The sequence below is a fragment of the Crotalus tigris genome, unplaced genomic scaffold (assembly GCF_016545835.1).
Source record: "Crotalus tigris isolate CLP2741 ecotype Arizona unplaced genomic scaffold, ASM1654583v1 scf7180000018217.1405312, whole genome shotgun sequence".
Taxonomy (NCBI): Eukaryota; Metazoa; Chordata; class Lepidosauria; order Squamata; family Viperidae; genus Crotalus; species Crotalus tigris.
In genome coordinates this window covers 1,348,738-1,373,171 of record NW_024096887.1, presented here as the reverse complement: position 1 = coordinate 1,373,171, position 24,434 = coordinate 1,348,738, and the positions used below count along the sequence as shown (strand labels likewise).

At 39.0% G+C, this 24,434-nt stretch overlaps 1 protein-coding gene across 3 annotated transcripts in view; it reads left to right on the top strand.

Moving 5' to 3' along the window:
- FMO1 (flavin containing dimethylaniline monoxygenase 1) overlaps positions 1-22,980 on the top strand; it is a 51,702-nt gene extending 28,722 nt beyond the window's left edge. For all 3 annotated transcript variants that reach the window (XM_039349023.1, XM_039349022.1, XM_039349021.1), the window contains 5 exons: positions 4,565-4,707; positions 5,635-5,834; positions 8,344-8,699; positions 10,438-10,510; positions 22,464-22,980. In XM_039349023.1, coding sequence (XP_039204957.1) covers positions 4,565-4,707; positions 5,635-5,834; positions 8,344-8,699; positions 10,438-10,510; positions 22,464-22,806 — 1,115 coding nt within the window. In that variant the 3' untranslated portion in view covers positions 22,807-22,980. The remainder of the gene's footprint in view (positions 1-4,564; positions 4,708-5,634; positions 5,835-8,343; positions 8,700-10,437; positions 10,511-22,463) is intronic.
- The last annotated feature ends 1,454 nt before the right edge of the window (positions 22,981-24,434 follow it).

The following is a 24,434-nucleotide window of genomic DNA, read 5'->3' as shown; positions in this document are numbered from 1 at the left end:
GAAGCCATCTTCCTGTAAGCTGAACGCTGAATAAATGAAACTGAGAACTCCAGCTGCTTCTCGTGTCTGTTTTCCCGCCACGGACTCAACAGTTCCCATCTTCAAAAAAGGAGGAAAAAATGGATCCAGAAAATTACAGACCTATCAGCCTGACCTCAATACCTGGGAAGATTCTGGAAAAGATAATCAAACAATGAATCAGCAAACACCTAGAGGCAAACAAAGTCAGTACTAAAAGCCAACATGGGTTTGTCAAAAACAGATCATGCCAGACAAACCTTATTGCATTCTTTGACCAAGTGACAAAATTAGTGGATCAGAGGAATGCTGTGGATATAATTTTCTTGGACTTCAGTAAGGCATTTGATAAAGTAGATCACAACCTACTACTCGATAAGATAGAAAAATGTGGGTTAGACAGCATGGATTCGTAGCCGGCTGACCGGCCGTACTCAGCGTGTGGTCTTCATTGGAACTGCATCTACATGGAGGGAAGTATGTAGTGGGGTGCCCCAGGGCTCTGTTCTAGGCCCAGTGCTCTTCAACATCTTCATCAATGATTTGGACGAGGGGATAGATGGGGAACTCATCAAATTTGCGGATGACACCAAGCTGGCAGAAATAGCCAACACTATAGACCTGGACAGACATGAACACTGGGTGCTATCTAACAAAATAAAATTCAATGGTGAAAAAAGTAAGGTTCTACATTTAGGCAAGAAAAACCAAATGTACAGCTATAGTATAGGGGGTACGTTGCTCAATAGTAGTAACTATGAGAGGGATCTCGGAGTCCTAGTGGACAATCACTTAAATATGAGCCAGCAGTGTGCTGCAGCTGCCAAAAAAGCCAACACAGTGCTGGGCTGCAGTAACAGAGGGATAGAATCAAGATCTCATGAAGTATTAATACCACTTTACAATGCCTTGGTAAGGCCACACTTGGAATACTGCATCCAGTTTTGGCCACCACGATGTAAAAAAGATGCTGAGGCTCTAGAAAGAGTACAGAGAAGAGCAGCAAAGATGATTAGGGGACTGGAGGCTAAAACATATAAGGAACGATTGCTGGAATTGGATATGTCTAGTTTAATGAAGAGAAGGACGAGGGGGGACAGGATAGCAGTGTTCCAATATCTCAGGGGCTGCCACAAAGAAGAGGGAATCAAGCTATTCTCCAAGGTGCCTGAAGGCAGGACAAGAAGCAACAGATGGAAACTGATCAAGGAGAGAAGCAACCTAGAAATAAGAAACTTCCTGACATTTAGAACAATTAACCAATGGAACAACCTGCCTCCAGAAGCGGTGAATGCTCCTACACTGGAAGTTTTTAAGAAGAGACTGGGCAGTCATTTGTCCGAAATGGTGTAGGGTTCCTGCCTGAGCAGGGGTTTGGACTGGATGAACTCCAAGGTCTCTTCCAACTTTATTAGTATTAGTATTAGTATTATATAAAAGTGAAAACAGAACAAAACTAAACAATAACAACCAAAAGAAAACCCTTCTTCATTTTAAACCCAAAACCCAAAGCACAAAACTACATTAGGGCTTTCTCAGTTTTACAAAAGGAACAAACACACAAACAAACAAAACTAAACAAAACATCAGCAAAAAAAAAAAAAAAAACCAGAGGGCATACATTTACAAACAGATTGTATACATATAAAGCTACCTTAATACTTTTTTTCAATACATATGTCAAAACTTATAAAAATCCATCCTAATTGGATCATTAAATTTAAGTCACTCCCTCCAGCTTGTCTTCATAGAACGAGTTTTTAATTCCTCTCAAGGGTGTCATTTTTCTTCAAGTTCTCAGCCTGTGAAGTTTCCATCTCTAAGATATCAATCATATCTTTCTTTCTCAAAAAATTCTCCACCTTGTTGATGTCTATAAGGAAAAAGTCCCAAACTTGCCTTCTTAAGAGTTAAGTTCCAATTGCACTAGGTGGCTTTTGTTCAAAGCATCATCATAATAGAAACTGGTGTCAGATTTATATTCCAAAGATACAGTTAGATTATTTGAATTATCCGGTATTTGTAGAGTTAACACAGTGAGTTGATAGTTTCCTACAGTGGGTTGATAATCTTTTTAAATCTCCTTTAAACCCTAGAGAGTTTATTGTATATTTGATTTTCTGTATAGACTTTTGAAAAATGTCTTTTATCGCTTTAATAACAGATTCCAAATCAGAATTAGACTTCATGTTTGACCTCAGCTCCCTCTAGTGATCAAAAAATGTTATTTCTTTCTTTTTTCTCTCCTTTTTCTGGCCAATCAGAGCTCATAAAAATCGGAAGATTTCAACCACTGACAGCACCCACTACAAAACTACGAATTATTTTAAATGTAGTAAATTAAAAGTCACAGCTTTTATCCTTATATTTCACCAGAAAAAGTACTCCACACTTGCTTCCTTTGGCTGCCTTCAGCAACCCTCTTCCCTTATCATTTAACAACAAAGGAGTCTCAAAAATGTGAATAGTTTCAAAAAGGAGTATTAAGCTGTAGTTAAAGAGCCTCTTTTACCTCATCAGGATAATAAGCTCATAAACTGATTAAGAAATGAAGGGCACAACTTATTGTCCTTTTTGAAAAATAAATTCCAAAACGGCTGTTTTATCCAACTCCAACGTGGTTTCTGCTCCGCCCTCCAGCTTCAGCTCACCCGCTGTCCCAAAGCTCAACTTTTAAAATGGCTTGCAGACTGCTGCTGTTATCAGAGGGTCTTGAGGGATGATTCGAAGACACTCCATAATCCAGGAGGGTCAAATAAACAAAAGGAAGCTTGTTCCTTCGTTGCTGAGTTGGAACAGTCCAGAGAGCTATGTCAGCTAGCTGGCCATTTCTCCACCTAAAGTCCCAGCCACCATGTTCTTTGATAGCCTACCGCTAAACTCTTCCAAACATAATTGTTTGCTTCAGTGAAGTAAATGAGACCGTTTTGTGATTTTGCCTTCTAGTGACATGTCTGGTGTTACACACTCCAGTACCTGCTTGTTAATCACCTTTGCTGTCCAAGGACTTTGTAAACATAGAGACCACATTTGCAATGTTAAGACAAGGAAGGGTGTAAGAGCTAGTTCTCAGACTGATCCAAATTCAAGCAACCTTTAAATAAACAAACCTTCCCCATTATTGGTGAAGATACAAACTTATTGTATACATATAAAGATACCTGTACCATAGGGATGTGAGAAAAATGTTCAAAAACTCTCCACCTTAATAGACACTGATACTGGATCTAAACTGGACATTAGTTCACTTACTAAAATTCTTGAAACATTACACATTCATTTTAATAAACTGTGCTAAAGAAAAGTTTGAATTATCTTTTAATTTTAGCTTCTTGTACTCAGAACTGCATTTGTTGGAATTATAGAGGAATTTTGTTTGCGTTTTGGTTTCTTAGTGAAACAGAAAATGTAGCAAAGCAGCAATACGTGATGGGGAAGGAGAAGCAAATGTTATTTGGGGAAAATTTATACTGATAAATTGTTATGTGCAAATTTAATACATTATGGCCTTTTACAGGAGTCCCCTGACCCACCCAAAATTAATGCCTTTGAAAATTGTCATTTTGCTGCAACCATCTGGAAGCTCTCTGTAAGGGCACAAAATGGAGCCTAAATCCTTCTCCAGTCCACAGTTTGCACCTCTCAATTACAATGACTCGTTGTAATTAGGTATATTGATACAAAACAATTTCTTTTAAAAATAAGAAAGTGGAGCATTATTAGAGAGCCTTGCTGTATTCTGTTTTACATCTGCATCATTATCGTTGGCTCTGGTTTCCCTGTTAGCTTGTACTCCCCCTCTTTATGATAGAGGATGAGATGGTTTTATTTCTGCCAGTTTAGGCTTTTCTCTGTTTTTACAAAAGTCTTTATTGAATATGCTTTAAATTTACAAAGCAGCATTTCTTAAAAATTATCCTAATTATGCAGTCTTGTTTAAGAACTGGCACAGACAACTTGTGGCCTTCCAAATGTTGATCAACTGCTAATCCTACCAATTTTCATCTTGGTTATACTGCAACAGATAGGAATTGAAGCCTGAGAACAATTAAAACACTTGTCTATTTTAGAATTACATTATAGTTTTGCTGGATGACCAAGCTGTAGATAGCCCAGCATTCTTCACAAGAAACGAAGAAACCTATGGCTACAATTGTCTGGTTGACCTTTTGCCAACTTATAAAAATCTTCACAGAACAAACAGAATTAGCTTGCAGCAGAGAAAGCAATGGAGGACTGTAAGATAATTTATGTGACAATGTCCAACAAAGACTGCTAGTATCAACTCTATTCCAGAAACATATTATTGAATGTTGTTTTATGAAACTCAGATATAGCTATTAAGTGAAGCAGCGCTTAAAATCCCCCTAAATGCTATCCGTCTTTGTTTTTTTACAGGAATATTGAGGAACACACTTTATGAACTTCTTAGACAGTATCTAATTGGCAAGCTACAGTTTCAAATTTCCCACCAATAATGAATCTGCTATTATTTATTATAAGTTTTATTTGAAAGTTCATTGGATTTGTCTTTGTTTCCCCACAGGCTTACAAAAGTTTAACGGTCACTATTTTCACAGCCGGGAATACAAAACCCCAGAGGTATTCAGGGATAAAAAAGTACTTGTGATTGGCATGGGGAATTCTGGAGTTGATATTGCTGTGGAAGCCACTCAAACAGCAAAAAGGGTAAAGTATCTTAGAACTGCTTCACTTTTGGGAAGCTGACTGGGCTACATTTTAGCCTTGATTTTGATAGGGAAGTTCTTCACACTTTAGACCTACTGATAAGAGAATAGTCACCGAGGAGGAACCCAATTCTATGTAAACCTTCCTGAAAAACACACCCCTCAGCTAATATGAGCGTGAGAAAAATAAAATGAGAATTTTCCTATATATGTTCTTTCTCTTTTTTAGTTGTAAGCTGCTCAGAGTTGTTAAGGAATTGGGCAGACTCAAAACTGAAATCCGTCAATCAAAATATTGGCCTTTCAGAAGTCCATGAAGTTTTGGCTCATCTCCCAGGCAATAGGCCTGGATGTTAATTTACTGTAACTCTGGCATGTGTATACAAATTACATGGGGGAAACTGATAGTTTTTACTCGGTCTTCAGCTTTGTGTGTGTGTGTGGATTGGTTCTTTCTTTTACTTAGTGGGCACTGTTAGATGGATATTGGCAGGCCACAATATAGCCAGCATGAATTAAAATAACCAGGTAGACACATAGAAGAAGTACTATAAGCAGTTCCTGGATCTTTCTCAATCCAGCATGAAGTCTGAAATTAATCTAGATAACCAATGCCTTCCAAGATGGTCAGCGCTGCATGGGTTAATGTTATTTATGAAGCTTTATAATCACCTCAATTACAACTGGCATTAAGCAGTTCACAGCCTAACATTATATTGTACATAATATGGGAGAGAATGAATGAATGAATGAATGAATGAATGAATGAATGAATGAATGAATGAATACAGGTTCTCATCGTAAAAGTCCCACGCCTCTCTGGGCTTAGATAATACTATTAAATATTTTTGTGTGAGGTGTAGATATGACTTTAGGTTTTTTATTATATCAGGCTGCTGCTCTCTTTTCATTGTCTTCTATTTTTTAGGTGATGATCAGCACAGAAAGAGGTGCTTGGGTACTGAGCCGTGTTTTTGATAATGGCTACCCCTGGGACATGGTGTTTCTAAGTCGTTTTTTGAATATTATCCGAAATAGCCTTCCTGGACGTATTACAACATGGATGATTGCAAACAGAACAAGCCAGTGGTTTAACCATGCAAACTATGGCTTAATTCCTCAAGACAGGTACTGGGAATAAATTGGAGGCTAAAGATGGGTAGATAATAAAGTTGACAAATACAAATGTTTCTTCTAAATTCTAAATTTATACACACACACACACACACACACACACACATACAGAGAAGGACTGGATATCTCAAACCTCTTCCTCTCCTCCAGAATTCCTCTAAGTTTTCACATCCTGATCCTTTCCCCTGCATTAGTGATTGGTACCTAATAGTGCCATTTGCTGGCTATTTATCCTGGCCACCTAGTCTAGCATTCTGACTAACCAATTCTGTATTTATTTATTTATTCCTTGAGAGACAAACCAATCTCATTGGAAATAAAGGAGTGTTGTGTTTTATTATGTTATATAGAAAACTTTTTTTAACTTCATGCATTAAAAAATAAATTTTGTGTAGTGGTTAAGGCACTGCACTAGAAACTGGAAGACTATGAGTTCTAGTCCTGCCATAGGTTAGAGTCCAGCTGGGTGATCTTGGGCCAGTCATTTTCTCTCAGTCCTAGGAAGCAGGCAATGGGAAACTACTTCAAAAAACTCTTGCCAAGAAAACTTCAGGGACTGGTTCAAAAAAAAATCGCAAAACCTGACTCAAAGATATGTGCACATACACATTAAAATGCAAGCATTCGACTGAGAAAAAGATAACTATAGAACTGTCAAGATCACATTACTTGGAAAGTAATTTTAAAAGAATAAAGGAAAATAGAACAGTCCACAGTTTGGCATGTTCTATCACAATGAAGAGCTTGCAAGACAAATTCTGTGTAAAGAAATTAGGGATTCAAATTATTACTAAGCATAATATTTCAAAGAAAATTATATTTCCATGCATTAAATACTAATTCTGTAATTTTTGCTGAGATTTAGCATTACCCTAAAAACAAATTAAAAGCCTAGTGCAAATTCATGGCTATATATATTATATATCCATAAAATAAACAGTGTTGAAGGAAAAGTCTTCATCAGGGTTCAGTCCAAGCCAGGAATAAACAACATGGTGACTGCTTTAGAAAGAAGGTTGCAGTTTATTGAAGAGGAGAGCCAGACAGAAAGATGGCTCTGGAAGAAAAGAGTAGCATATGTAGTAGGGAGTGGGTTTTATACCCTCTTGGGCTTTTGTTTGGAGTTGTTTCCTGTTCCTATTTGAGGCTTTGTATTTCCTGTGTCATGTACTTTGACCTGAGTCTGAGTGTGCCCCTTTGGCATCTGTGGGTTAATCCTATTATGTCCTCTCCTAGAGTTTGGGTGGGGTATGTAAATTTTAGGTGTCTTTGTCTTACTAAACTTCTAGCTGGGGGGGGCTCCAACCTTCCTGAATGGATTATTACATCTGCATTTCTACAGAGCTGGTTTCTGCTTGGGGGAGGAGACTTGGGGCTATTAAGAAAAACTGGGCATGCTTTTCTGCATTTTTAAGATCCTTTGAAGAAATATAATATTCTGCCCTTTTAATATTTCCTTCTCTGGGTGGGGGGGGGGCTGATCTCCCACAGCAGGATTCTCAAAATAAATATTCTCTGCTTCCTTTTCTGCATTTTTACAGCTTCTTGGAGATTCCAAACATTAATCAGAGATTGCTGGGCAGATGGCAGTTTTGCTCCTTCCCAATTTCCTTCTCCAGATTTTTGCCCTTTGTTTTAAAAAGACCAACCCCTTTCTTATCAAAAGAAGAGAGTGGCTGCTGACCTGTATGTGACAAAGAGCAATTCCTCACTCAAGGAGATATGGATTGTACATATACAATATGAAATACAGTCTCCATTCAAAATATAAACACTAAACACTCCAAAGTTTAAAATTATTTTGTTCTATAGCTGATTGTGCTATGTCCTGAATAATAGATATTCCTTACCTTGAGCAGATTCATTTCAGTCTTTTAGTACAAGGCAACACTATTTTGGAGGCAAGGTTGCAAGCAGAGCAATTTGCTAATTATAGATGTACAAATCTAGCTATAAATAACAAGATAGCAAGCATTTTAAATTCTACATTTGAAAGGAGGTTTTTCTTACATAATGCTTAGTGCTTCTATCTGAATCTACAGGAGTAGTTTTCCTAAGCCATGCTAGAGAAGCGCAGAGGTTTGCAAACTCCACTTCTTTTATCTTGTTTAAGAGAGAGATAAATGAATTTTCTCCTCACCATATTACTAGATCTCTAGGCCATCTAATAGAATTGATGGGCAAGAGATTTAGAAAACTTCAAAGGAAATACATTTTTACACCATGCTAATGGACTTCACTTGCTGAGAGAATTGCCCTTAGTTTAGACCAGCCTAGAACACACACATGCACAAAAATATACATTCTTGGAGGATAACATTATTAGCCATTATACATTCATAGCTAAATGAATGAAAATTCCAGGCTCAGAGTCAAAGGGAGAATGTCTTTCACATAACTTTATCTGATAAGAATGATGTATAAAAATGCTGAAAAGAAAGGATAATCCACTGGGTATTTCCTTTGCCTGCAATTTACTAATTGCATTTATTTTTCTTCCTAGGAGGGTCATGAGAGAACCTATATTAAATGATCTACTTCCTTCATGCATTATCACTGGAAAGATCTCTATTATGCCTGCAGTGAAAGAGTTCAAAGAGAATGCTGTTGTGTTTGTAAATGCTCCCACTGCAGAGGAAGTAGATATTGTTGTCTTTGCCACTGGATACAAAGCTTCTTTTCCCTTCATTGATGAATCAATCCTCAAGGTTGAAAACCGTCATGCTTCCTTGTATAAATACATCTTTCTTCCTCAACTAGAGAAACCAACACTAGCCATTATAGGCTTCATCAAGCCATTTGGTTCAATCATGCCAGTTATGGAACTCCAAGCACGCTGGGTCACACGTGTCTTTAATGGTATGTAGATTGAGTTGCAATCCTTTAATGAGTCCTTGAGCATATCTATTTTATATGCAAAATGCTGCTGGACATCAGATATGAACTAAAGTTGATATTCTTTGATAGTAACTTCCCAGCAGAAGTTACCAGCCTGATTTCAGACATACCCCTGCTCAGTACCATCACAAATTAATTGTAGACAGCCAGCTCAGCCAAGGCCATTACTAACAATAGTATTACTATCATATCTCAGATCTTAATAATTAACTCCAGGCAGCCCCTTCTGAGACACTGACCAAATCCATTCTTGCTTTTCCTTAGCAGAGTGGTGGCATCATGTACCTTCTTATACTTTTGCCTTAGAGCAGGGGTTCCCAACCAGGAGTGCTTGCACACCTTGAGGGTGCTCGACAATATTCCAAGGGGTGCAAAAATTTGGGTTTTCAAAATTATAGCATAATTCATTGCCGTTATTTCAAACTTTTCTAAGGGATACGAGAATGTATCAGAAGCATTCTAGGGGTCGAGTTATAGAAAAGTTGGGAGCCGCTGCCTTAGAGGATTTCCCCTTGTTTAGTTTTTGAAACTATCTTACTTTATTAATCTAAAACTAGTCATAACAAACTGAGTTCATTTTGTGTGCTGCTCGACTCTGCTTACTCAAATAAGTCCGCATTTTTCTGCCTTCTAAAATAGAAGTACTTGGAGATTCAAGGGGCCTATTCTAACTTCACAGTATTTCCATTCAATTTCCAGAATAACTCCATTCCAAAGTGTTCTGATCCAAACAAGAGATTTGCTTTATTCCTGTTTATCACAGACAGATTAACTCCAAAGATGGATTAATATTCAGATTATTTATTCTTCAGGAATCTCTAAACAATAACTCACAGTTAAGAGTTCTTCTGAGCCACATATCATAATCTGTCCATTCTTGTGGTGTAAAAAATTAAAGGTAGATTCACCCCATGTTCGTATGGAGCAAAGGGTCCTGTTGCTGTATTACACAAACTTTACATGCTGGCACATAGCCAGGAAATCCTGTCATAAAACATTGAAGTTCCTCCCAATGGCTAATTAAGACATAGAACTGACCAATTAGAACACAGATATAACCATGTAACAACTAAACTACATTTCCCAGAAGGCTACCCTTAAGGAGACAGCATTTAACCCCTTAAATGCTACTTGCTCTGAACACAATTTCCTAAGCTAGCTACAATCTGGCCAGATGGCTACACATTGGTCCAGCACACAAAGATTGCATCCATTAGATGCCTCAGATGAACTGAGGCACAGACTCCTTCTCACTTCTACTCTTTAAACCCATTTATTTACTTTATCTCTTCACTCTTGTTTGCGGAGTTGAAATGCAGGAGGGGTAAGCCAAGTCACAGGCTGCAACTTGTTTCACTTGTCAGTGTTTTGATGGTGGGGACTGTTTTTAAGATTAAGGTGAAAATAGTGGAAGGAAGCCTTGGGGTGGCAACTTACATCCATTTCAATTCTCAAAATATATCTCAGAATATATTTCTAAGGAAAATAAGTACACCTTCAACTGTAATCAGATCACTCCAATTACATGATAATTTCAGGATCGTTTCCATTTGGGCATTTTTTATTTGCTACATTTTCTTTGAAAGATAGATAGCCGGTTTTTCTGTTTGGTAATAGTCTTCCATTAAAATTATTGTTTACTTCCTTTGGCGCATAAAAACATTCTGAAATATTGTTGAAACATTCTCTCTCCTTTCAGGTTTGTGTAAATTGCCTCCACTCAAAACCATGATGGAAGAAATCAATGAAAAGAAAAAAAACAAAGTCAACTGGTAAGTCTTTTTATATAATGAAGACCATGTTGAATCAAATCTCCTTGGCTAGAAAAAAATGCACTGCAATTATTAGCTGACCAGCTTCCAGCTGTGGGAAGAATCCAGAGAAATAAATATTTTGGGAAATATTAAAAAGGCAGAATATATTTCTCCAAAGGATTTTAAAGGCAGAAACTAACCCCCCCCCTCCCCAAGTCTTTCTGCCCCAAACAGAAACCAGGTCTGCAGAAATGCAAATGTGATAATCTTGTCAGAAAGATTTTAATCAGGAAACTGGGATTAGAAAGAAAGATCCCTAGAATCAACAATCCCTCACACCAAAAAAAAAAAAAAACCCAACAGTCATCAACCACAGCCCCAGGGAAGTAGGATATGACCTTTGGGATTAACCCACCACCATCAGAATACCAGGATTAATCCACCACCATCAGAATACCAGGATTAATCCACCACCATCAGAATACCAGGATTAATCCATCACCATCAGAATACCAGAAAGGCACACTCAGACTCAGGAACAATTCCAAACAAAAGCCCAAGGAGGTATGAAAACCCACTCCCTACTACATGTTAGTTAGTTTTTTTCCAGAGCCATCGTTCTGTCTGGCTCTCCTCTTCAATAAACTGCAACCTTCTTTCTAAAGCAGTCTCCATGTTGTCTGTTCCTGACTTGGACTGGACCCTGATGAACATTTTTCCTTCTACACAGCACATGTCTGAACTTCAGAAAACACTAAAAAAAATTATACAGCATAAACATTGATTACTAATATTTTTGTATTGCATGGCAGATAAACTATCTGATCATAAACTTAAGCTGCTTCAAATGAAACAGGAACTAATATCTCTACTAAAGATCTCTTTGTCCAGAACTAAGAGGAATTTGTGTAACATGGATAAAATCCTCAGCTAACGGCCTAAACCTACAACCGGTAGTTCAGGTCATCTGGCAATATAGTTAAAAAGGCTGGGAGCACTAAATTTTATTTCCATAAATGTTAATTAAACTTAAACCAGATTTAATCTTTTATACAACCATTCCATAAGCCTCACCAGCTTGATTTTAAATTCAGTTCTACTAGAGGGCTGTTTCAATGCACATGGTGACACAATTTGAATATCTTAATAATGTACTATGATCATTCTTGGAAAACATGCTAATATTTAGCATAATGAACATCAAAACAATATTTGAGAGTTTAGAAATTTTCCCTGTCTAGTCATGATCAATCTAATTAGGGGAAAAGATTAGTAGGTTGTTATAAGTTATACCACTTTGCACTGTATTTTAGATTCAGGATCCACTAAGTCCCAAGACTTTAAATATGATATTTTATTTTTAAGATTTTTATCCTTACCTTTCTGCCCTAAATAATTCTGGGTGCCTTGAAATAAAAATAAGCACAATTATTAATACACAATACAATGCAGAATAGATAACAACCATTTGATTGCAACTAATTCCCAAAATATTATATATGTCATCTGCTTTTAAACTCAATTTCTCTTAATTACTCCAGATTGCAGACATTTATTGTTCTGTTTTAGAATCAGAGACATCGAAGCGAGGCAGGAGTAACAAACACAACTTCTTTATTGAGATCACAAACAGAACAGCAAACAAAATGACACTGGCTCTTTTATACTTCCCTTGCAGGGACAGCATCAGCCTATCAATGCAAGGCTAGTCTCCCACCTTGCACATGCTCACAAGGCTGGAGACAGCCTGTCTGGTCCCAGGCAACCACATGGTCTGCCCAGGCTTTCTGCAGCCTCCTGAGCCTGCTGAGTCATTCAGCAGGCTCAGGACATAACACCCCTCCCCCTTGTATAAAACAATAAGTGAATACTTACTGCTTTATAGCAGCATACATATACATGTGTTCAATTAAGCATGTTGTTATTTCTGAACACAGTTATGCCTGCATACAGGCAGACCCAGTCATTACATTTCTCACATTTACACGAATACCACATATTGTTTAATACTATCAAACAAAACACCCCAACTCTGAGTGTGCCCTGAGTTCAAGAGAACTATTAAGCCTCCCTTACATACATTCTATTTTTTCACAAGACTATTAGGCCTGTTCTGGAATTGACAAGAACCTTACATAGTCTTGAAAATGCTTGGGGGGGACCCCTTGCTCGTTCTGATCTTCTAAGAGCTGTTGTGGGTGCCTGGCCTGCAAGCTCGCCTGCCAGGCTTGGCAGACCAGAATGTAGATGCCCCCTTGAATCCGGCGGCCATCCATCGTACTGACTGTCCGGAGCCTGTAACCCCAGACCAGAGTTCCTTGGTGGGGTGGAATTCCCCGAGTCCACAATGGACCCCTCTTGGGAGCACTGTCCTGTGAGCCCAAGACCAGCAGATGGAGAAGCCTGTAGTGCCGGTTGGCTGGCCAAATCCATAGACCCAGTGCCCAGGTCAGGAGCTGCCTCGTAGGCAGAACCCCCTTCTGGAGCCAGTGTATCTCCACTTTCGCGGAGAGACTGTGGTCCACGATCATAATCGTGGTCTTCCTCCCTCCCGAGAGCAGAGCCAGAAGCAGAAGTGTTGCTGGCAAGTCTCCAGTGTAGTTGATCGATGTGCCGCCTTAACACACAACCATCATCCAAGACCACTTCATATGACAGTGGCCCAAAGACCTTGCATACCATTGTGGTCACCCAGAGATGTCCAGGTTCATAGTTCCTTGCCCAGACCGGATCACTCACCTGTAGTCTCCTAGGTGCCCGCGGCTGTGACACCTGTGCAGCCACCCGGTCTGGGTGCAATCTGTTCAGTTTGGTAATGAGTTTGCGACCCCAGCGGAGTTCAGCTAGGCTCTTCCCAGTGGCAGTACAAGGTATGGTGCAGTGGCAAAGAAGAAAGTCAGCTAACCTGTGATGCCAGTTGCCATGAGTGATTCTCTTTAAAGCACCTTTGGTAGTACGCACCATACGCTCAGCCTGGCCGTTGGAAGCTGGATGGAACAGTGCAGATGTGGCATGCCGGATCAAGTTGGCTTGAAGAAAAGCCCGAAACTCAGAAGACGTGAATTGGGGTCCGTTGTCGGAGACAAGGACGTCTGGAAGACCATGTGAGGTGAAGATTCCTCTCAGCACCTGGATGGTCCTAGCAGTAGTAGTGGAGGAGACACTTGGAATGGCTGTCCACAAGAAGAAGGAAGAATTGCCCCTGAAAGGGCCCAGCGTAGTTGATGTGTACCCTCGACCATGGAGTATGTGTCTCCTCCCACCTATGTACAGGGGCCTGAGGCATTTCAGGCCTTGACTGTTGGCACACTTGGCACACATGAACCTGGGTCTCAATCTCTTTATCGAGCCCAGGCCACCATAGATGGCTACGCACAAGTGCCTTCATCCGGACTATTCCCGGATGTCCCTCATGCAGAGAGAGTCTAGTCCTCAATGAGGCTGGGATGACTACCCTGCTACCCCATAGTATACACCCCTTGAAAGTGGAAAGCTCGTGCTTTCTTTGCCAGAAACTCTGGAATTCTGCACCAGGACACGTGTTAGGCCATCCTGACAACAATCATGTCAGCAAGCATGTAAGCGCGTGATCAGTGGCAGTTTCTGCAGCCACGTCCCTAGCATTGAGGGGAGATTCAGGCAATTCCTGAATGGAGAGAATGTGCAGAGCAGGAGCAGGATCTGCCTCTATCTGTTTTAGAGGTAATCTGCTGAGGCCATTTGCATGGCCCATTTCTTTACCTGGTTTGTGAAGCAGGGTGAAGTCATATGCTGACAGGAAAATTGACCATCTCAGCATTCGTGGAGATATTATGTGAGGGGGGTTGTTTGTTTATTGTAAACAAGCCCAGCAGAGGCTTATGGTCTGTGTAGACCGTGAAGTGACGGCCATATAAGAAATCATGGAATTTCTTTATGCCAGCCACTATTGCCAAGGCTTCTCTGTCAATCTGCACATAATTACGCTCTGCAGATGAGAGAGTCCTGGAATAGTAGGCCACAGGGACTTGTGTCCCATCAGCCTTGAGGTGGCTCAGCACAGCCCCAACCCCATAAGGGGAGGCATCACAGGCTATGCATACAGCAATTGCTCATTGAAATGAGCTAACACAGCATTTGAGGCCAGCAAGGCCTCAGCTTCTGAAAAACTCTTTTCATGGACTTGTGTCCACTGCCAAGGAGCCTGTTTATCCAAGAGCCAGTGTAACGGCTCAGCCACTGTGGCCTTGTAAGGTAGAAATGCATGGTACAAGTTTAACAGTCCCAGAAAAGCTTGAAGTTCACTTTGGGACTTGGGACTTGGGGCCTGCTGAATTGCTTTGAGCTTGGATTCAGCAGGATGGATGCCTTCAGCATCAATATGGAACCCCAGAAATTCAGTGGAGGTAACTCCAATCTTACATTTGTCTTGCTTCAGCTTCAGCCCTGCTTGGCGGAAACGCAGCAAGACAGCCCTCAGCCTTTCAGCTAAGTTCCCAGATGACTCCCCAGCAATGAGTATGTCATCAAAGTAGGGACAGACCCCAGGAATACCATGGAGCATTCACTCCATCACACTTTGGAATATTCCAGGGGCCACATTAACTCCAAACTGCAGCCTTTTTACCTTAAAGGCTCCCCGGTGCATCACAATTGTTTGGGCCTCAGCCGTTGCCTCATCAACAGGTAGTTGTTGATAGGCCTGAGCAAAATCAAGCTTTGCAAAGATTTGCCCCCTTGAATGAGGCCAGAATGTGGCTCACCACAGGCACCGGGTAGGCATGCTGCTGCAATGCCTTATTAAGTGTACATTTATAGTCCGCGCAAATTCGGACTTCTCCATTGGCCTTCAGTTGCATGACTATAGGGGTTTCCCATGGACTAGAGTTCACAGGTTCTAAGATGCCCTGCTGGAGCAGCTTGTCCTTTAGGGTAAAAGGCACCCTTTGGGGCTTGATCCTGATGGGTGTGATGGCTGGATCTAAATGTAAAGCAATGGGAGGCCCCTTGTACAAGCCAAGCTCTGAACTGAACACATCAGCAAACTCCTTGCAAACTTCTGCAAGGCCTGACGTTTGCAGATTGTGAAGCCCAGTCACTTGAATTCCAAGGGCCTCGAACCAATCGAGTCCAATAAGACTCGTACGATCACCCCCAACTACCACCACATCTAGCAGCCCTTCAAAACTCCTACGCTGCACCTTGAGTGTGGTCTCCCCCTTCACACTGACTCTGGAATTCTGGAAGTCAGTAAGGATTAAATTTGAAGGCCTGAGTTTAACTCGTAGGCCACTTCTGCTGCAAATCTTTTTTAAAGTGTCTAAGGAAATGATCGATAGAGCAGACTCTGTGTCCAACTCTATGGACAAGGGAACCCCTTGCAACTTCACATCAATGTGAAGCTTCTTTTTAAGTGGCCTGTGAACCCCAGTTTTGAAAACGGCCCTACGGGATGCGCAGAAGCCCACCCTGTTTTGGCTGGGGACCTTGGTACCTTTCAGAGGCAATTCTTCTGGAGACCATTCCTTCTGGCGACCCAAACAGATGGAGGCAATGTGGCCTTGCCTTCCACATGCCCGGCAGATAGCGGAGCAGAACCGGCAGTCAGAGAGCTTGTGGCATCCTCCACACCCGAAACACCGAGGGAATGAGGTTGTCTGTTGTCTACCTTCCTGAGGTCTTCTTTCTGCTTGTTGCTGAAGCCTGTCTACCTCCAACTCTGGATCCTCTTCTCGAATCTCCTGAGTGACCTCGTGATGGATGGTGCTAGGCATTGGGGGGTTCTTGGCAGGCCACACGGCCTTCACAGCTCCTCCCACTGCTTCTTCAACTGCAATCTCTCTCAAAGCATCTTGAAATGAGACATCTTCTTTTGCAAAAAGGTTCTGTTGCAGCTCACAACTTCGTAGGCCACAAACCAAGCGATCCCAGAGCCTCTCTTCTAGATCCTTAAATGCACATGGCCTAGCTGCTTGTCTTAAGGCACCAACAAATTCTTCAGCAGACTCACCAGGCCCCTGATCTCTCTGCTCAAAGGCTTGCCTCCATGCAATTACTGAGAGCTTGGGTTCGAAGTGCTCTCGCAGCATCCTTTTTAAGTCAGCATACACAATTGATTCCAGTGGTGCTGGGGCTACAAGATTTTCTGCAATATTGAAGTCTCTTGCCCATAGACACACAGAATGTAGCAGCTTTAAGGCCGTCTTCTTGGATCTTGTTTACTCAAAAGTAATTCTCTACTCAAGCGATGTAGGAGCTCCAGCGCACAGGGTGAGAAGTATCAAATTCTGATAGACAGCCTAGCTTTGACATCATTACAGCCTGGAGCCTCTTCAATGCCTCTCACTGCAAGGTATGAGAAGGGGTCCCACGAAGCCGACCTCACCTCCAGGGTTCTCATACTGGCAGGCAATTGCTTCCTCCGGACGCCGAACTTCCCAGCGCTTCAGGTCTCCTCTGGTAAGTCAGCCTAGCTTCTCCTGTTGTTCTTCTTGCAGCCAATCCCACCTTTATCACCGATGTTCTGTTTTAGAATCAGAGACATCGAAGCGAGGCAGGAGTAACAAACACAACTTCTTTACTGAAATCACAAACAGAACAGAACAGCAAACAAAATGGCGCTGGCTCTTTTATACTTCCCTTACAGGGACAGCATCAGCCTATCAATGCAAGGCTAGTCTCCCACCTTGCACATGCTCACAAGGCTGGAGACAGCCTGTCTGGTCCCAGGCAACCACATTGTCTGCCCAGGCTTTCTGCAGCCTCCTGAGCCTGCTGAGTCATTCAGCAGGCTCAGGACATAACACTTATCTTACTTCTTCAATATACATATTAATCTGCAGCTCATAGTCACAGCTTAGCCCAGAGAATAGAATAGAATAGAATAGAATAGAATAGAATAGAATAGAATAGAATAGAATAGAATAGAATAGAATAGAATAGAATAGAATAGAATAGAGCTGAAAGGGACCTTGGAGGTTTTCTAGTCCAGCCCCCTGCTCAAGCAGGAGGACCTATACCATCTAAGACAGGTGATTGTCCAGTCTCTTTTTAAAAACTTCCAGTGATGGAACACGCACAATTTCTGAGCAACTACTGTTAATTGTACCTGTCTCAGACTTACTACTCCCACCTGATTTAAGACTCCATGAATTCCTAAATAAAAAAAAAGGTTTAAAGAAAAAGCAGCTTCAAGCACCTCCCTCCTCATCTGGAGATAGAATCCTTGAAATTGCACCTTATACTTGTGTGCATGTGTCTGGTGGTGTCTATAGTTTTGGAGAACTACATCATCTCCCCTTCATGGTGGCACCTCAGCCTAGCAAATGAAAGGTACTTCCCTTGCAAAGCTTGCAAAGTGCTGTATGATTGCTGACTTTCATGTTAGCATTACAAGGCTCAAGTGGGAGAAATATGAGCTTTAAATCAAGGACAATGTCTGGCAGTATTTCCCATCAGTAAAAAGATGCCATCATAGTTCAAAACAATACAGGGTAGACCTCACTTAGCAACATTCTTGTTTAGCAACCATTCAAAGTTACAACAGTGTAAAACAAATCAGCTTTGTGACCAATCCTTGCATTCGTGACTGTCGTTAATGTGCTTCACAACTGCTTTCTGATAAGCACAGTTAATGGAGAATGTAGAAATAAAATCACAAGTCACAGTCATGTGATATCTCATTTAACAAACACAGTGATTTGCCAAACTGAATGGGAAGTGACATTATAAGCCTGTTGCAGTCACATGATTTTCCACTACAGTGGTTAGCAACAGAATTGCCAGTCCAAATTGTGGTCATTAAACATGAACCACCTGTAAATATGGAAATTCTGCCTTTACAGTAGACCTTGTTTAATGACCACAAATAGGACCAGCAAATTGGTCATTAAGTGAAGTGACTGCTAACCACAACCATGCTGATAACCTTACTTCAGCTTTCCATTGCTTTACAGATTTGCAGTCATAAATGCAGGCATTGGTCACGAAGTTATTTTTTCCATCATTGCAACTGCAAATGGTCGCTAAATAAGTCAGTCATTAAATGAAGATACTTATAGGAACATTTTCTTCAAGTGATATCTCAAATTTTGCATGAAGATTTTGTTCATTTTCTGGAGCAATCAATCTATGAACTGATTTCCTGATGAGAATTATGCTTGTAGCTCAGAAAAGCGATGAAATACCAAATAAAACTGGCTTTCCTGGGGTCCCTGGAAATATTTTGATTTTGTAAGTCAAACAATCATAGCTTAATTACAAAGCACTTGTTTTGCATGTAGGTCACATAAAAAAATTGATGACATGTTCAGCTTTTAAAATATCTTGAATGGAAGGAGTGAGTCTACTTGAGCCATAATACAGTACAAAATATTAGGACAACTGAACAGATGATGGATTGATTCTGTTTTCACTGGTCAGCATTACAAGCTGAATGTCTAGTAGCCTATACATAGTTGGGTTTCACTAGGTCAGGGGGCATACAAGTCCCTCTCAGTGGTGGGATTCAAATATGTGAACAACCAGTTCTCTGTGTGGATGCCGCTTCTGGAAGTCCATTCTGGGCCTGGGCAACAAAAAATTAGCTACCGACTTCTGGTCTTGTGCAGTAGCACAGCAGCCAAGGGATTTAGGGGACCCTAAATGGGCCAGAAGCTGCCCCAAAGAGGCAGAAAAGAAGGAAGGAAATCCCGCAGACCACAGAGAGATGGCGGTCGACCCAATCGGTCTAGGAGAAACCTTCCAGAAACCAACAGGAGAAAGGATAGCCTAACTTCAGAGTCTAGCCCAAGCTACAAGCAACCAAAGTCAAAAAGCACTATTTTAAGCTGATTGTAAACAGCGCATTTGAATCTGGGTAAGATCATCTATTTTCTCTATCCCACTTATTAACTTTCCTGGGGAAAAAAATTCCCAAGAAGCAAAAAAACTCTGAATGTGAAGGAAGGGAACTTTTGCCCCACCCTTTTACTAATGGAAGGGGCAAATTAAACCTTTTATGGAGGACCAAAACATACAGAAATGAAATGAAATGAATATAAAACCTAAATTTGGATAACTTTGGAATTGTTGAAGGGCTAAGATTCTCATTTTAAAGGCAATTTTCTATTCTGATAATTTGAAAAATAAACTGGTGCTGATATCTAGTGGTGGATAAAGATTATGATAGCTATGGCTTTTATACAGGATTTGACAAAATCTGGAAAAAACTAATCTGTGCTTGTGACCTTCAAAGCTATAACAATAGAGAACAGCTGTGACAAAAAAGTAAACAATTTGGGTTGCTGACAAAGAGAGGATTATAAACTTCAGGAAACCTTTTTGAACCTTTTTGGATTATAAATATCTACTAAACTGTGACTCTAAAGCTATTTGCAGAGAAAAGAAAACCTCGATTCTTTTTTTTTAAAGTTTTTTTAAAAATTACAATATAAACCCCTCCTACCCCTTCCTCCTCCCCACTTCCCAGAGCTGATTACAGGGTAACAAATAAACAAACATAATCTATCTAACATAAACCAACTATACTATCAAACAAAACCATAACTCACTTTAACTCCTTTTCAAAACAAATATTAACAAATTAAAACAAAAATAATAATATAATTAAAACTATTAATAATTATCTAACATCTACACATATGCAAGATAACACTTATCAGTTTCATATTTCTTTTGAATATAATTAATCCATCTTCAAACCATAAATATATTTTTCTTGTGATTGATCCTTCAAATAGGCGGAGATTTTTGCCATTTCTGCTAAATTAGACACCTTAAGTATCCATTCTTCCAAGGTAGGCAGTGAGTTTTTCTTCCAATATTGCCCCACCAATAATCTTGCAGCTGTTATAAGATTCAACATCAAACAAAAACCTCGATTCTTGACCACTATGGAAAATTAGAGACTTGCAGAAATAACTTATCAAGAAAACATAAATACCTTTCAAGAGGAGACATATGAGATGCTGCAACTAATTCAAACAACAATGACTTCAAACCACAAAGAAATCCAAAATAACTTTGAACTTTACAACAAAAAAATCCCAGGAAATAACATTAGAGAAGGAGCAGATAAAACAGATAACTAACATAAATTCGAGGATAGAGACTCAAAGATGGAACTTAACACAACAAAGAAGTATGATTTAACCCAAGTGGAAAAAAATTTACAAGAAATATTGGTTTTGGAAAAGGCAACTTATACTTTAAGATCACAAGACAAATTTGAGGATAAGAAAAAAAATGGTCAAAATGGATTGCAGAGACATCAAGAACACCACTAGAACTGGAGAGACAAAAAGTGATAAGAGATACAGAAAGAAAAAGATTTTCAACAAACATGAAAGAGCAAATGCCTCTTACAAAGATATTGTACTTGACTTATTTTTTATATCTACAGTGATACCTACAAGAATATGGAAAAACTCTTTGATTCAGCAGAATATATTGATTAAAGATGTTGGGCAAAAGAAGAAGGCCGAAGTGAAAATTAAAAACATAGATGATGGGACTTATCAGAGAGAATATTTTAAAAAAAGAAATACCTGTTTGAATATGGTTAAAGTAATAGAAAGATTTTGGATATGAATTTTACTTTAAGAGGGAGGAGTCCCTCAAATAACATAGTACTCTCTCTTTCTTCTCTTTTCTTCTCTTATTTCTTGATGTGAGTAATATAAAAGAGTTAGAATGACATATATAAGGACATATTTTAAACATTTAAATGTAATTGATTTTAAGAAAATTACAATGGATTGAAAAAAAATGTTTTGAATAAGAGTTAAAAGACCAGATGACTAGATTTAATAAATGGAATATTTAAAGATTAAATATATACTTAATTATGGTAAAAAGAATGGAAAATTTTTGGAAATAAATATACATTAGCTTAGGGAAAACATGGACTTTCAATAGTATACTATTTTTTATCCCTCTTTACTCTTGTTCTTTTTTCTCTTTTTTAGTCTTATTTATTCCTTAAGCAAGGTAAAAATTATGGGATGGTTTATATGAGAAAAAATAGAATCAAATATTTAAATGTAATTAACTTTGAGAAAATCTTAATCAGTAAGAATGTCTTGAATATTGTGGGAAAAACAAATGTAAACAAGAACTGTAAATGGGATTTATGATGAGGCAACCAGAATGACTAGATAGAAAAGAAATATTATATTGATGTGATTATTATTTGCGGAAATATTAGGAAAAAATTTATATTCAATTGTTATCTATCAAAACAATAAGAATTGTATTAACTTAAGATTGGTAAAAGAGAACATTACGGGAAGAAGAAGAAATCAAGTAAAGCTATTATATGGATTATAGATCATAGAAACCAATTGTTACTGAATGTTTTTTAAATGTAAACCCAGACAATACACTGTTTACCAAATATTAAGGTAATCATGTTAAAAAATTAATAAAATATATTATAATTAAAAAAAATTAGCTACCAGTTCTGCCAAAGTGGTGCGAACTGGCTGAATCCCACCACTAGTCCCTCTTCAAAAAGGTTTTACAAAGGGGCACAGTAGTCCTCACTTCTAAAACAGAAGCAGCTTCTCTTCTTCATTCGGAGGTGCTCCAGGGCATCCCTCACAACCTGGGCTAGCATTTTGATTACTGGAAAAAGTTCTATGTGTGCCCAAGAGCCCCTTTCAGATACTGGAAATGCTAGCTGAAATTGTGCTGCCTTCATACCTCAGTCAGGTGAATTGTGTCGCCTCTGCTGTATGAGGCAAATAATGGTATTGCACACATTGCTAAATTCATTTCAAATGGTAAATATTTCTGCTTATCTAAATTAAATCATAACAAGTACAATATAATGTTTCCAAACAGAATTGTAGAAATTTTAAGTTTTGGAGGAAGCTAAATATTAATGATCCAGACTTCCCAAGAAAAAGAACAGAATTTGCAATGCCAGGTTTGTATTTAATTTGCTAACTGTACATATTTGCTGTCTCTTCTTTTGTTCTATTTGATTAAGGTTTGGCTTGTCCTTTGATGAAGTCCTGAAAACAGATTGCCTTGTGTACTGTGATGAACTTGGTTCCTTCATTGGTATAAAACCTAGTGTGCCAGCTCTACTTCTCAAAGATCCCATGCTAGCAATGAAGATTTTCTTTGGCCCCTGCTCTCCCTACCAGTATCGTCTGACTGGACCAGGAAAGTGGGATGGGGCCAGAAATGCCATCCTGAACCAATGGGAACGAGTCCTCAAGCCCATAAGAATCCGAGTTGTGGAAGATCCCTTGAATTGCTTCTCTTGCCTATTGAAAGGGCTTGCCATATTTGTTATCTTGGTTGGAATTTACCTTAGTTTCAATTAATTTTTGCAGACCACTTTGGAATAACCAGGTGCAAATTTCTCTTTTAAAAAAAATGTGCTACTCCAGGTACATGCTATTACAAATGTTAATTTTGAATTTATTTACTTGACTGGATAGTAATCAGATTAATTACATTTGATTTTAGTTAAAAGTAAAAAAAGATGTAAATGTTGACCTGACGTAGTTAACTATTTTTTGAAGGGCAGTCTTGGTATGCTACACGAAAGCCAGCATCTAGCCTTCAACTTTAGCCATGACATTTTTTTGAGTTTGTTTTAGTCATTCAGATAATATAAAAAGTCCTGTTAGAATATATAAAAGTTTCAACTGATTGATCTTTCTGTGGCCAAGAAAAGTAGGACACGATTAAACTTCCTGTTCCCCAAAAGCCAGTGGTCAGAGCCATTGTGATTAATACTTATTGACAGAAATACTTTTCACAAGTGTTTCTAATCCCCTTCAAAATCATTCAGATCCAACTCCACATTGTTTGAGCAAATTCCATATTTCATGTGAAAGATCCTACTCTGCTTTCTAAAGCAAAAACAATTACATTGCTGTGCTTTGCATTGATCTTATGTCATCTGGCAATTCTACTTGCCTAAGAAGTTCCAATGCTTGTGCAGGCATCTCTTCCTCCCTGTCAGTCCTTCAAGGTAATACAGGCAGGAAACCAAAACATAGGTACCAATGCTACCTTTATTGTAAGGTTACAGTAACAGAGTCTAAAAGCATTTCTCTCCCCTACCCCCACCCCCTGCCTTTACTTTCCACAGAATTAAGAAGAGTCCCTTCTGAGATGCTTTTTCCACCTGCAATCCTCATTTGGACTCAAATTTTGTTTATCAGACCATTGTTTAGACTGCAGTTCTTTCTCCTATCTTGCAAGATTATTTTCACAACCCATTACATCACCCTTCTAGTCAGCACCTGAAAGAATCAGAGGCTTTGGTCATATCTACTACAGGTAGTCCTCAACTTACAAACATTTGTTTAGTGATCATTCAAAGTTACGATGTCACTGGAAACAGTGATTTATTACCATTTTTTCACTCTTACAACTGTCACAGCATCCTCATGATTACATGATCAAAACTTGGTCAGTTGGCAATTGACATGTATTTATTTTTTTTATAAATGGTTTATTAATTTTCTATTTTCACAAACAAGTGCTCAATAGACAACGTGATGACTGAGTCAATTAGTGATTTTCTGGTAGATATAAGTTTCTTCCAACTAAGTCCAATATTAAACCCGCCAGTACATCCTTTCTTCTTTTAGTAATAACCAATTTTCCGGACTAAGCAAATACAATTCTTATTATTGTTAGTAAACATACAATTACATATCAACATTTGTTATCTTTTTCTAATGATATTAATAATATCAGTTTAAAATATCTTTTCTAGCCAAAGCATATCTTAGTTGCATTTGTACTCAACTTCCACTTATTTAATCCATATTCTATTTTTGCTTTTTTCAATTTTAATTTTCCATCCATGTTCAAAATATCCCAATCATTTATAATTTCAAAACAAGTTATATTTGGGCAACCAAAAGCATCCCTTATTCAAATTCTTAACATATTCTTATTTCCCTTTTCATATCAAGATATAATATTCTGATTA